General features: G+C 41.6%; 3 protein-coding genes across 4 annotated transcripts; 2 read left to right on the forward strand and 1 right to left on the reverse strand.

Moving 5' to 3' along the window:
- Positions 1-2,110: 2,110 nt before the first annotated feature.
- On the forward strand, positions 2,111-4,473 carry junba (JunB proto-oncogene, AP-1 transcription factor subunit a). Of its 2 annotated transcripts, XM_058072873.2 has the most exons (2): positions 2,111-2,232; positions 2,458-4,473. In XM_058072873.2, the coding sequence occupies exon 2, from the start codon at positions 2,496-2,498 to the stop codon at positions 3,378-3,380; it is 885 nt and encodes a 294-aa protein (XP_057928856.1). In that variant the 5' UTR covers positions 2,111-2,232; positions 2,458-2,495; the 3' UTR covers positions 3,381-4,473. The 2 variants fall into 2 exon arrangements, with proteins under 2 accessions (XP_057928856.1, XP_057928846.1); XM_058072863.2 differs by having other exon boundaries at positions 2,119-4,473.
- Positions 4,474-4,571: 98 nt separating this feature from the next.
- prdx2 (peroxiredoxin 2) lies at positions 4,572-8,084 on the reverse strand. The gene is made up of 6 exons (XM_058072886.2): positions 7,991-8,084; positions 7,231-7,363; positions 6,973-7,126; positions 6,490-6,612; positions 6,089-6,219; positions 4,572-4,894 (listed from the first exon to the last, which is right to left on the reverse strand). The coding sequence occupies exons 2-6, from the start codon at positions 7,331-7,333 to the stop codon at positions 4,812-4,814; spliced, it is 594 nt and encodes a 197-aa protein (XP_057928869.1). The 5' UTR covers positions 7,334-7,363; positions 7,991-8,084; the 3' UTR covers positions 4,572-4,811.
- Positions 8,085-8,377: 293 nt separating this feature from the next.
- LOC131129360 (protein Wiz-like) lies at positions 8,378-14,245 on the forward strand. The gene is made up of 10 exons (XM_078793174.1): positions 8,378-8,396; positions 8,509-8,542; positions 8,806-8,862; positions 9,194-9,458; positions 9,605-10,420; positions 10,506-10,844; positions 11,850-12,064; positions 12,193-12,373; positions 12,456-12,615; positions 13,700-14,245. The coding sequence occupies exons 4-10, from the start codon at positions 9,275-9,277 to the stop codon at positions 13,866-13,868; spliced, it is 2,064 nt and encodes a 687-aa protein (XP_078649300.1). The 5' UTR covers positions 8,378-8,396; positions 8,509-8,542; positions 8,806-8,862; positions 9,194-9,274; the 3' UTR covers positions 13,869-14,245.
- Positions 14,246-14,361: the final 116 nt, after the last annotated feature.

Genomic DNA, 14,361 nt, shown 5'->3' on the forward strand with positions numbered 1-14,361 from the left:
CTCATTGTGAAGTCCCATTAAACATTTTAAAACATTCGACGCCCACATGCATCTTACAGCGATGACTGTGACGGTGGTGACATGGCATGATGTAACCCAAGTATTCAAAACCAAAGTGAAGTCTATTGGGTTGAATATTTTTTTTGTTGTTTTTATATTCTCCCATATTTACCATCTCACATTTCCTGACAAGTTTCTGAAATCAACTTTTAAAGAGTGATGTTGATTGGTTGAGAGCATCAAATGTATTTTATTTGACATTTGTCATTTCTGCATGGAACGTTCATTTTTTTTCCTTCAGAATATTAGGAAAGAAAAGTGTTTTTTTTTTAATTAAAGCTCTGCCTTTTTCAGTAACACGTCGACGTACTGCTGCCAAAATGAAAAACAGACTATTGCTTGAACTTTTACTGTGATTTGGCCAAAGGCATAAGAAGAATGGGCAAAAATACAGGATATGTCAACCCACAGCCGGTTTGTTGACATAGTTTCCCTCCTTTCATTTCGATTGTTGTGTTTTCATATGACATTGTAGCGATAATGGGTGCAGCGTGCATGGTTCCGAGTTGTGATTCAGGGGCTGGACTATAGGGGGCAGTGGTGTTTGCCTGCGAGTTAAAGACCGTCCAAGAGAGAAGAAGGGTTAATGACGTATGGAGGGTGTCTTGCTGTTGATTTTTATTTGTTATTTTTCATTTTTCCTCATTGTCATACCCCCGGACATTACAATATTTATAATGCGCAAGTCTTTTTTTCTTTCTTTAAGACCTGTTTAAATATTGCAAATATGTACATTTTGTACTGTTTGTTCCTAAGACTTTAAGTAAAGCTTCAAAATGCAAATAGGAAGAAATGGGAGTGAGGCAACCAAGTGCAATAAGCTGTTCATCAGATGATCAAATTTAAAGGTGACCTATTATGCTCATTTTTTGACGCTTGTGGTCTTCTATAGAGCAGCTACACACAATAACTCACACAGAAAACTTTTTAGATTTTCAGAAATCTGCACCTATTCCAGCTGTATTTCCTTTGATTTTGTTTCCTGCCAAAACAGTCTGTTCTCGTCACGCGCCTAAAGTGCTTCCTAACAATGAAACACATAAGGAAGTCCGCCTCTCTGTGACATCACAAAGGGGAAAGTTTGACCACACTTTTTGAAACCGAGCGTTTTGAGCCATCCTAAACTTCTTTTAGGGCTCACTTCCAAATGCGCTAACCTCATTATCTGAAACTTTGGCATCGTTTCACAACATAGAATACAACATTATAACTACATTTATGGGTCAGAAACATTTATATGTCGCCTTTAAAGCCCAAAATCATCAATGCCGGGTATTCACGCCATCATGACCTCTTGATGGCAAAGGCAAAAAAGCTTCCCCTCTCTGAACCTGGTCCGATTGTTGAGCTATATAAGTAATTTCACTGGCATAATAATGCTACATAATCGCTACTTACTCTGTGATATATGCTTTAAAACATAATACATGACTCATCTTATCTTTAAGTCTAATATAGTGAAGAAATTGTCTGTTGTCACCAGACACCCAGGGATGTTTCATGCATTTTTGAAGCAGTCGCGCCCACAGTTTACACACCCTCACCTCATTCTCCTGCCTGAGGCAAGGGAGGGCAGCCTCCCACATCCAGGCAACTTGGAGGCGGGCCAGAAGGGGACTGGCTTCCCGCTTGTGTCAGGGAGGAACCGGCGCGCCAGGATATCCAAATAAGGACTATCCCATATCAGTTTGTCTCCATGACTCAGCATGTGTCTACATATGCGTGTATTTATTGATAGGATAAGAGCGAGTAGGATGGACTTGAACGTGAACTTGTCTATAACACTGAATTAAACCTGTGAGACTCATATTGAATGTTTTTTTTTTAATTGACCATTAAATTTAAAAAAAAAACCGTCTGGGTGAAAGAGCCTCACGGTATTTACAGCGGTGGTTCCTGGCAACGTGCGTCATTAAACGCCTCTGACATCCTGGAGGCGGGGCCATGAGGATGAAGCGACCAATCAACGCCTCGTATCATGTGTCACTCCAAGGCTGACGCTCGCTCGTGTCCGGGGAGTATAAATACGGAAAAAGCGTTGGCCAGTTTGTCATAACAGAGGAAATAACAGACACGGTTGGGCAGAGTCAGGACAATAAAGGCTCCCCAACACACGCGTGGAATGAAAACACCTGAATTAGTTACTGGACTCCGCTTTGATTCCAACTAAAGGTACAAATCGACGACTTGGTATAGTAGAGTTCCACTATTTTGGAAGTTTTGCTGTTTTTGATAGTGATCTTCAAAATAATAATACAGCTGGACTTGCTGGAAATTGAGTTGGGACACCTTCACGAACTCTTGTAGCCTATTTGTCTGATTTGAAAGCAAATATGTCCACAATAATGGAACAGCCTTTTTATGACGACTCGTTTCTCTCTGCTTATGGCCATCCAGGCGCAGCCCTGCCAGACTACAAGTTGCTAAAGCAGAACATGAACTTGAACTTCTCCGATCCTTACCGGAGCTCCAACTTCAAGTCTCAGCACCTGCGCGCCGACACAGAGTTCTATTCGGCGGCCGCGGCGGACTCGGGGCCCCTCAAGCTCGCCTCCCCGGATTTGGAGCGACTCATCATCCAGAACAGCAACGGGCTCATCACCACCACGCCGACACCGAGCCAGTACCTTTACAACCGCGGCATCACAGAGGAGCAGGAGGGTTTCGCTGAAGGTTTCGTGAAAGCGCTGGACGATCTCCACAAGATGAACCAAATGGCACCGCCCAACGTGTCCATCGGAACCGGTGGAGTCGCTTGCTCCGCACCCGGCTCTGTTTTCGGATCATCCATGCAACCGGAACCGCTCGAGTACACCAACTTGAGCAGTTGCTCCACAAACCCCAGCATGTCGTCGGCGGTCAGCTACCCGTCCACCACGATCAGCTACCTGCCGCACCACCCCTACCACCAGCAGCACCCCCAAACCGCAGCGCACGCATCTCACCCCTTCCACGCCGCCGGGCTCCACGCACAGCGCTTCGGCGGCCTGAAAGAGGAGCCTCAGACCGTCCCGGACATGCACAGCAGCGACAACAGCTCGCCGCCAATGTCCCCAATCGACTTGGAGAACCAAGAACGCATCAAAGCGGAGCGCAAGCGGCTCCGGAACAGACTGGCGGCCTCCAAGTGTCGGAGGCGCAAGCTGGAGCGCATCGCCCGTCTGGAGGACAGAGTGAAGGTTCTGAAAACGGACAACGCCGGGCTATCCAACACGGCCTCGCTTCTTCGGGAGCAGGTGGCCCAACTCAAACAGAAAGTGAGGACACATGTGAACAGCGGCTGTCAGCTCATGTTGTCTCCCAAAGTCAAGTCTTACTGAGGAAGCAGAAGCACTTTGAAAAAACACTGGACTGGAACTGCACTGGGAACTGGATTGTTGTGGCTGAAGCAAAAAAAAAACACTTTGGGCATTCTGGAACACGAGTTGAACCGTTTACATTTTGTAAATTGTGATTCTGATGTAACTTATTTCTGTTTTTCAGGTTGAGCCTGACATTTTTTGTACAGTATATATATTTAAGTAAAAAGAAAAGTCAATTAAGAAATGTGTTTTCTTTGGGGTTTTGTGACATTTCTCAATAGCAATCATTTGCCCTGTCAGCAGTTTAAGTTTGATGTTCAAAACATCTCAGATAATAGCATTGTTTCCTATTGACGTACTAACACTCCTTATAAGGGGAACTTCTCACAAACGTCACGACACTAAACAGGTTTCCGGGAACTCCCTCCTACATTGCTGGTCAGAGAGGCCGCACTGCCACAAAGTGTTTTTTGTGTGTGTGGGCTTGTCAAGCAAGCGATGGGAATTCCCCAATTTTTTCCCCCCCAAACGGTAAACGTTAAAGTTCCCGACAAACAAGTTGATTGTTATCAGTAGAAGCTGGGTTTAGGAATTTGGTAGAATAAAGGCCAGCATTCACGGTGAAATAACTAGGTCACAGTAAGTAAGAAAGGGGGGGCGACTTACGTGCTTCCATCTTATCTGCATGATGAGCTAGCGGAAAGCATACTAGTAGCATACTAGCATACTCCGAGAAAATCTGGTACGCTAATATAGCTTTAGATCAAGGCTAAAACCAATGCAAAGATAGACTTAAAGTATCTCACTGTTACAGGTGACACTATTACAAATATTTTAAGTTTGTTTCAAATAGTATATGTCAAGTAAGGCAGTAACCAATAAACACAAGCAGAGACTTCCGGGTAGATGGCCACCGGGTCACACGTGACACTCCCTTAACATAAGGTCAACATCCGCCTAGTTAGAACTGTGGTGTGTGTGTGGCATTTCCAAGTTAAAAAACCTGACTGTCATCCTTTTCGGTCATGTTGAATTGTGTAAAGTGTAAAAACGTGCTGTACTTCAATGTAACTTTGCATGATTGAGACCAAATAAACCACCAACAAATGAACAGGGTGTTTAAAAGTAGGAGTGTGTTTGGGATTGTAGGGCCAAATGTCACCACCTAGCGGTGAACACGTGGTATGTCTTTCATACAAGAACAACACATTCTTTATCTTCCTGCTGATTTAATTAATGGCAACACTTTTCTGGAAAAAAGAAGACTAAATATACTTTTCAGTGCTTGAGACATGTTCCACCAGTTACACAATGATGGATGTACAAAGAAGACAATATTGAACTGGAAATAGGCATTTGGACATATTGGGAAGCCATTTCTAACTACTCCACAGACACACACCCCTCCATGTGTGGAGCAAGTGCTTAGTTTAGTAGACCTTCACATTGTTACTGTTTGGAGAAGAAGTCTTTACTCTTCTGTACGTCAGGAATGATGGTGTCGCCACCTGGTTTCCAGCCTGCGGGGCACACTGAGAGAGAAAAAGGACAAAGTGCTCGTTTACATATCAGTCATTGACACAGCAGTACAAATGTACAAAGTACAAATGTCAACTACCCTGTGGGATTATCTGATCAGTCATTATGTGTTTAAAGTCAATCAACTCACCTTGCAGGAAACAACATTTTGTATTCTAGAACGCAAAAGCCAACTTATCCACAATAGCTTAGGTTTGAAATGAAGCATTAGCGATCACATCACCTGACTACATCTAATTTGCATACTTGGACAGGAAACAAAAGTAGACATTTTCAAAAAAGGACTCTAAACAGGCAAGGCTGTCCAACAGCTCAAAAGTAACCCTTAACAGAACATGAAGCTGACTTATGTAATGGGCTCCACACACATCAGGCGTTTCAATGGAACCGTCAATTAATTATTGCAAGTCACCATCCAACACACAAAATTCATGGTAAAATTTTGTGCTCATGCTGGGGTAAGACACTTCCAGGAAGTTGAAAAATTTTCCTCACTGTCGCCCAGACGAGGACCTATCAGTGAGCCTTTAATGGACCAGGCAATGCAATGAGCAGCCAGGATGTTATTTGGTATTCTTGCAGGTAGTCATGTCAGATTGCCCGGAGCCATTTGAAATTTGTCTAAAATATACTAGAGAAATAAAAAGGCACTGGCATGGGAACTTAACACCAGAATTAACATCAGTTTGCCTGAATTTACATAGGTTTATCCTTGATACCAACAAGATGAGACAATCAAAATAGGTTGTCTTTCCTCCTCTGATACACCCAATTTCAATCCAAATCTGACAAAAACCATGAAAAACTTGCAATTCACTCTGGATGTGAGCGAGTCGCTCAACGGTATAGCTAGCTAGCTATAGCCACTCATTGTCTCCGTGTGGAACCTATCAATTTCATTTCATGCAGCGGTAAATGGGGGTCCTGCGTTCTAACACACACGAAAAAAAAATTATAATTCCTAGACTCTGCAAGTGCATGCTGATTTTAAAGATTGTGTACATCTGTCACTATATTAAAAAGGTCATTGTTGTCAGTTGCAACAAAATGACATTGCTACCTACTGTACAAAGTTGCAACACATTCCTCACTTTTTCCTTCCAAAATGCATTAGTGGCGGGCCACCACAAAATAACGTATGGGAAACTTTCAGCTGTCATGTGAGTGTTGCCTTAATTTCTGCTCACCTTCACCATATTTGTCTGTGTGCTGGAAGGCCTGGACCAGACGCAGGGTTTCATCCACGGAACGACCCACGGGCAAGTCGTTAATGGTGATCTGCCTCAAAATGCCTTTGTCGTCAATCACAAACAGACCCCTGTTGGACAGAAGGCAAGGTTATATGGTATTGTTTTGTTCCAAAAAGTAGAAAGTCACTGGAGTTACATGCTATGTCCAAGTTCAGATTTTTTGTTGACGACAGTGGTGCACGTGGTTACACGACCCCCCCACCCCCGCTTGCATGGTTAAACTCAGGTTTACTATTCTGTACGTGCCATGTAATTGACTGGCAACCAGTCCCAGTGCCCCGAAGAGCATGTAGAACTGGAATTGGACAGGGCCATAATGTTTGCTTGTGTTCTGACACCTGTATGAAATGCCGTCATCCTCCTTTAGCACACCGTAGTCTCTTGAGATGCTCTTTGTCAGGTCTGCCACCAGGGGGATTTTCATGTTACCCAGACCTCCCTGTTTGCGAGGCGTGTTGATCCTACAAGGGAAAACCAAAATGTCAGTTAGGTTTTATTTCTATTTTGAGTGAAATCTCAAATTTCCTGACATCTTTTAGAACCTTCTAGAAATTGGACTTTGATAGACCTTTCTGTCATATCAGAAGCAGCAGCTTATCTCGTGCATGCAGAGGGACCAAGTAACAGGAGATAATCTGATCCAAAAGGGTGGGTGCTTCTTCAAGCCAGCATTATTCAGTTTTTGTACCATTCATACAACCAAATAAGTCACAGCACACATTGTGGCGTGATATTATTTTTTTTGGAATAAAACAAAAGGTTGTGCCCCAAGGGGACACAGATAAAGATATTGTTTCAGCAGAAATCGCAAGGTTTCTCACCAAGCCAAGTGACTGAAGTGAGAGTCCACGGAGCAGCCGATCACCTCACAGCCGATTTTTCGGAACTCTTCCGCTCTGTCGCTGAACGCCACAATCTCAGTGGGGCACACGAATGTGAAGTCCAGAGGGTAGAAGAAGAAGATGACATACTTTCCTACGTAGGAAAATTAAACAAAGTAACCTTACACGTAGAGCCTCCATGCTGACCTCATGTAATGCTTGTACAAAGTATAAAAACTGATAAAATTGGGATGGTACCTTTGTAGTCAGACAGCTGGATGTCCTTAAACTGTCCATCTACTACAGCTGTGGCTTTAAAGTTTGGGGCTGGCTTGCCAATCTGAGCATTCCCAGCAGACATGATGATGATGATGATGGTGATGGTAAGTAACTGCAAGAGACATATTCTTTTTCTTTAACTGCAAAGAGTGTTTTGTAATCTTTGGGGGTTCAAGCACTCCTTTTAGGCTTGCTCAGTGAGTTGAACCACTGAGTCACATGCAAGTCATGTTCAAACTGCAGGGAACAAAAGCCTATTAAGAAACTTACATAACCTAGACGAGCAAACAGCCCAGGAGGAGGCTTTGGGGTTTGTGCATATATATATATATATATCAGAAGCAGGCATATTTGAGATTAATTAAATAAGCAGCCGCTGTTGAATTCAGCTGCAAACAAAGAAATGCGCAAAAAGTATCTCCGTTTGACGAAAAATGCAAAGTATTCACTTTAAGGTTATGTGGTGCACTTATTGTCGAAGCTGTACAAAACAAGTAGCAGCTATGATACAACAAAGTGCGTCTTGTCAGTGAGCAGAGTAAGGACAAAGAACCAAAAGGCCCCCCCAACACACACACTTAAGGATAGCAGAAGCTACAGCGTCATGTTAGCTTATCCAACATCGAACACATTTCAGCTTTTCCCTTTTCTAAATTAAACGTTCATTATACACTGCCCAGTAACAGTGGTGGGTTTATAATTTGCAATAGAAAAGTGAAAAAAAACGTTTATTTCTCACCTTTCTGAAAGGCCGGGGAGAAGTTGTCACAACCACATAAAGCTGCACGGCGGTGTGCAAGGGTTGTTCAGTCGTCTCACTGCGGCTGCGTGGAATAAGTAGGCTGTGTCAGGGTGATGGGCGGAGGCCGAACGTAAAATAATACTTCAAAGTAAAATTGATTCCGGTCCGCCTGCTCCGTTTGATTGATTATGTATAATTAAAGGCATGTTCAACTCATATATTATCATGCTATACATTATACCTGGCTATATTGCGGAAATGTACTAGTACTTGTGAGTGGGACCGGTGAGTCAACCGTAGTTTGTATTTTACTTTGAAAGGTAAAAAGCAATTCCGGACTGCTACTTCCGATTAGCATTTATTACTATTGTTGACAGAGGGGACACTCATCTGTGGTTAACAGGTAAATTAACTTGTTTTCTATATGAGAGCGATCAGTTTGTCTTTATATGAGGGCAACTGAGTTCCCCCCCTCATCTTGTCCTTTAAAATGTTTTTTCACGGCTTAATTGCAGGAGACGTCAGTACGCTTGCATAGCAAAACAAAGGGTGGGTGGCTCAGACTATTTAACCTTTATTGTTTTTATTGGGGTTAAAACAGATTATTTGTAGCATGCTGATATTAATCTGCAGGATTTCAGGAAATTTACTTACTTACGTAGTAAAGAAAATACTTTACTACGAATAATATGTAGGATCTATTTACATGTGTTTTTATTGCTGACTCTATATGATATGATTATAGCTCATCTTTATTTACAATCGTACAAGGTAAAATGACCTCTGTAACGCACCAGACTCTTTCCTTCTAGGGACATACAGGTCTTACCCAACTGAAGAAAGAAGAAAATAAGCCACAGATTCATCAGGTAAGCTCTAACCACTGGCTGTGTATATAGGGACCGTCAATAAATTATTATTGCGTTGAAGTGAGTTTGTTTAAAAAAAAACTGTAGAATTAGTATTACCCAGTAACGACGGGATACCCCACAGAGCCTGGGTTCTGTTCAAGGGAGTTTTTCCTTTCCTCCGTCGCCAAGTGAGTTTTCAGTTCGTCATCTGTTTTTATTTATGAATGTGACCTTCATGTGTAAAGTTGTGATTTGGCGCTATATAAATAAGTTGAATTGAATTACTAAACATGCGTGAAAATGTACATATTAAATATATATATACTATTATACATTTCTGCATCTTCAGCTTGGTTGGTCCACCTACAAGAAGAGAGCGATCGAGAGAATCTCAGGAGGTTACAGCGGAATCAAAACCAGCACCACAATTATGGCGACCTCACAAGAGATGGATCAACAACAACAATCTCCAGTCAGACCATCAGCGCCGTTGCTTCTGACCACATCTCCTTCAGCTCTAAGACGAGGCAGCAGTTTGTCTTCTTCAGAGCACCAAACCACAACGACGAAGCCGCTGTGGGCGCCTCTTGAAACGGATGCTCCCATTACGTTAGGTAGGGAGACCCTTAATAAGAAATACTGAGGCTTGGATGCAGCAGGTCCCCAGCAGTTTTAAATCCATGGATCACAATGAAATAGACCTTTTGTGTACATAGTAGTACAGTAATAGTGATACTTTTTACTTATCTTTTTTTTGCAGCGTCACATAATGATGATGAGGCCCACGTTTGCCAACTATGTAGCTGCTGGTATGAGACACGGAAAGGTCTGTCCAGTCATGCCCGCTTTCATCTACGGCAGCTCGGAATCCCTGACAACGAGATCAAGGGCAGCCCCATTGACTTTCTATACCAGATAATGAACGAGGAGGACCTCAAGTCCGTCAGCAAGGATCAACAGGAGCCCCGCTCTGGAAACAGTCTACCCGGGACTCCACCTAAACGTCCCTCAAAACCGTCCTCTCCCTACACGTCTCCGCCTTGTAAGCGACCAAAGTCTTCTGAGGAGTGCACATGTACTCTCTGCGGGGAGAAATGTAAAAATCGAAGAGGCCTGGCCAGCCATGCACGCTCTCACTTGCGTCAGATCGGGGTGCTGGACTTGCTGGGAAAAGAAGAGTCTGCTATCGACACTATTCAGGACCTGGTGAGCAGTGGCGTGTTAGAAACCATGCAACCCGCTAAAGTGAAAAGTATCTCCAGCCCCAATACCGTTCTCTCTTCAGTACCAGCCTCCCCTGTAGCTTCCCCGCCTGTGTCTCCGGTCACGGGGCAATCCAGGTCCCCTTTTCACTCCACTTTCCAGAGCCCTGCAAAGTCGCCTCAGATCCCTGGGAATAGGGCTCCAAAGGCTAAGAAGGGCTTTCGTTTGGCGGTGGACCCCCTCCTCAGAAAGCCCAAGCCGGAACCTTTGGAGGTGGATGTGTCTGGACCGATAGGATCCAGCTCTAGCACCAGCAGCACCCCCACTCTGAGCTCATCAGCTCTTGTAACTCCTCCAAAGTCTCTCAGTGCAGGTAACACCTCAGCAGATGTACAACTTAGCCTTCATTTGTTTTGTTGCATCAGTTACTCGATCTAATTGCTCAACATCTCCAACAGATGAACAGTCGCCACCAACAGTCCTCTGCGACTACTGCGGTCAACTCTTTGAGACCCGCAAAGCCCTCTCGTGCCACGCCCGCGCCCATCTGCGCCAGCTTGGTCTCACCTGGTCCATCAAGACGTCACCGATTGATCTCCTCAAAGACGTTATGATGCAAGGGGAAGATGGCGGTAAGGGCTTGTTGTCCGGTGAGGCATCGGCGTTGAGGAAAGCCTCCTTGAGCCCTCAACGTACTAAAAGGATATTGGACACAACCTCAAACTCCTGCTCCTCACCTCTGGATTACTCCATGAAAGAGAAGCCTTCGTATGGCAAGAGTGAGGCTTTAATCTTAGGTAAGACATCAGTGACCAGTATTTCCCTTTGATTTATAGCTTTGGCGGCACAAGGGGCACGACTTGGGCGTGTTGGTTCTATAGCGGAGTGAACTCGGCTTCAATATATTGACATGTGAATGTGTGTTTGTTTACCTTCTCTCTACCAAACAGGCTGGATGACAACAGATTTCACTCTGTGCATGTGGGCGTGTTGGTTCTATAGCGGAGTGAAGTCGGCTTCAATATATTGACATGTGAATGTGTGTTTGTTTACCTTCTCTCGACCAAACAGACTGGATGACAACAGGGTTCACTATGTGAATGTGTGTTTGTTTACCTTCTCTCTACCAAACAGGCTGGATGACAACAGGGTTCACTCTGTGCATGTGGGCGTGTTGGTTCTATAGCGGAGTAAAGTCTGCTTCAATATATTGACATGTGAATGTGTGTTTGTTTACCTTCTCTCTACCAAACAGGCTGGATGACAACATGGTTGACTCTGTGCATGTGGGCGTGTTGGTTCTGTAGCGGAGTGAAGGCGGCTTCAATATATTGACATGTGAATGTGTGTTTGTTTACCTTCTCTCTACCAAACAGGCTGGATGACAACAGGGTTCACTCTGTGCATGTGGGCGTGTTGGTTCTATAGCGGAGTAAAGTCTGCTTCAATATATTGACATGTGAATGTGTGTTTGTTTACCTTCTCTCTACCAAACAGGCTGGATGACAACAGGGTTCACTCTGTGCATGTGGGCGTGTTGGTTCTATAGCGGAGTAAAGTCTGCTTCAATATATTGACATGTGAATGTGTGTTTCTTTACCTTCTCTCTACCAAACAGGCTGGATGACAACAGGGTTCACTCTGTGAATGTGGGCGTGTTGGTTCTATAGCGGAGTGAACCCTACTGTCAGTTTTGTCAGTGACAAAAGTATTTTGGCGACTTCAGCTTGTGGAAGTTCACCTAAGGGTATCATCACCCAGTTTAACTGATGGGCAATTTTATTTGCTTTTGTTGATGTCAGACGCATCCTGCGAGGTTTGCGGGTACAACTTTGAAAACCGCACGGCACTGGCCAGTCACGCACGGGCCCATCTCCGTCAGCTCGGCGTCGTGGAATGGAAGGCGGAAGGGGCGACGTCGCCAATCGAACACCTCAAGGAGTTTATGCAGAAACACCCGGACAGGGTGGCTGCTCTCGGCCGTCGCTACCGGGACGGGGAACTGTGCATCAAGAAGGTGGGTTGTGTTGTGCTGTTGACTCATTTTCATAATTCAGGGCAATACATATTTACACCCTTGATAATTACTTTTTCTGACTTGGATTTAATTTCAACCTAAATATAAATGATTCATTCTCTTCCCAGAAAGGGTCTTCATTATCCACTCTGTCGGACTCTGAATTTTTGCCTGCATCCGACCTGAAGAACTCGGTGCATAACATGGGCAAAGAGGACCAGGGCGTTTCCGTTGGCTCACCCAAAAAGCCGCCAGGACAAACATCCTCCGTGGCAGCATGTGAAAACGCTGGTGTGCGTTCTCCAAGGGGTGAGAAATGAGACAAGTGACTCAAATATAGTTCATGTCCTTCACTTTGAACACCACTTGTGTTTTGGTTTTATTTCCCCAGAACGTTTGCCTCCAAAACAACTTGTACCCGCACCAGAAGACAATCAAGACAACAACTCCCAGCAACTATCGAGATCCGGCAACATCCCCGCGCTGCTCCCCAAACCTCCTTTAACTCCTTTGGTCAAACTGGTCGGAAAAGTTTACTCCCTCAAGTGCAGGTCAGTGCGGAGGATACAAAGAGGCTTTGTCATACAGGACGTTTCTTTACAATGTATACGTACAAGTAATAAATAATGTTCTATTTTATATGTAAAATTCTATTTTATTTTTAATTTAATATATTATATTTGCTAATAATGATAATATAATTAATATATAATAATATAATAAATAATATAATATAATATAATATAATATAATATAATATAATATAATATAATATAATATAATATAATATAATATAATATAATATAATATAATATAATATAATATAATATAATATAATATAATATAATATAATATAATATAATATAATAATGTATTATATTATATTTGCTAATACTAATATATAATATATTATATTATATAATATTATTATATAATATTATATTATATTATATATTATTATTAGCAAATATAATATATTAAATTAAATATAAAATAGAATATATATTATATACTATTATATAATATTATTATATACTATTATATTATATTATATATTATTATTAGCAAATATAATATATTAAATATAAAATAGAATATATATAATATTTTAATTTTAATTTATAATATATTATATTTGCGAATAATAATATAATTATATTATATTAGTTATATTATATATTATATTATATTATATTATATTATATTATATTATATTATATTATATTATATTATATTATATTATATTATATTATATTATATTATATTATATTATATTATATTATATTATATTATATTATATTATATTATATTATATTATATTATATTATATTATATTATATTATATTATATTATATTATATTATATTATAAATATAGTTTTATCACCCAATGTCTGTGAACACATCTAGCTAAGCTTGCATTGTATTATTTGTTATTATTATTGTATTTTCTGAAGATGATATTTGTTATTTCCTCCAGTTCCTCAAATGTGTGATACTGTATGTTGTGTTGCAGTTTTATTCTTCTGCCGCCAGGTGGCAACAAAATGCCTCCCTGAAGGGTTGACTACCTTCTCATTCATTTCTACTGCACTCTTCTGATCACCCTTCTTTGTGTATGTGTTTTTTTTTGACAGGTTTTGTGAAAAGGTGTTTCACGGGCCACTGTCTGTTCAAGAGCAGTGGATCACACACCTGCAGAAACACATCCTCTCTCTGGGCTACAAAGGCAAAGAGTCCCCCCCTGCTGCTCCGGTATCTCCTCCGGTATCTCCTCCAGCTCTCATCCATCCAGTGGCTGTCTAGTTTGAACAACTCTCCCAAAACGTATGGATGAATGAATTAATGCATGGTTTATTTTGGAACTGTCTTTACATTGTCATCCAAATGATTCAGTCTTGTATTTGTTCTGCTTAATTATTAGCAATTTTATGAGGGACCAAACCTCATTTTAGCTTCAAGCAGCGCAATGAAGCCCTTTTGAGTGTAGAATCCTTGTCAAGGCACATTTTTACACATATATTTTATGTTTATACTTAAATATGGCAGAATACACATTATACTTAAGATTGATAGTAGTTACAGTATAAGCACTGTTATCTACTTTTTTTTACTGTGTATGATCTCCTTTTACTTATCCTTTTTAACACATGTCAATTAAATTCTGTCTCTTGTATACGTGGTGTGATTTAATTGAAAGTATCTTTGAAAGTATCATTGAGTGCATCCAATCTCCCCTAATATTTAGGTAACATTACCAAAGGATTAGATACTGGCTTTGATTGGATTTCCTGGGTTC

This window comes from Doryrhamphus excisus, linkage group LG9 (assembly GCF_037039965.1).
Source record: "Doryrhamphus excisus strain RoL-2023G ecotype Guam linkage group LG9, RoL_Dexc_Guam_v1.1, whole genome shotgun sequence".
Taxonomy (NCBI): Eukaryota; Metazoa; Chordata; class Actinopteri; order Syngnathiformes; family Syngnathidae; genus Doryrhamphus; species Doryrhamphus excisus.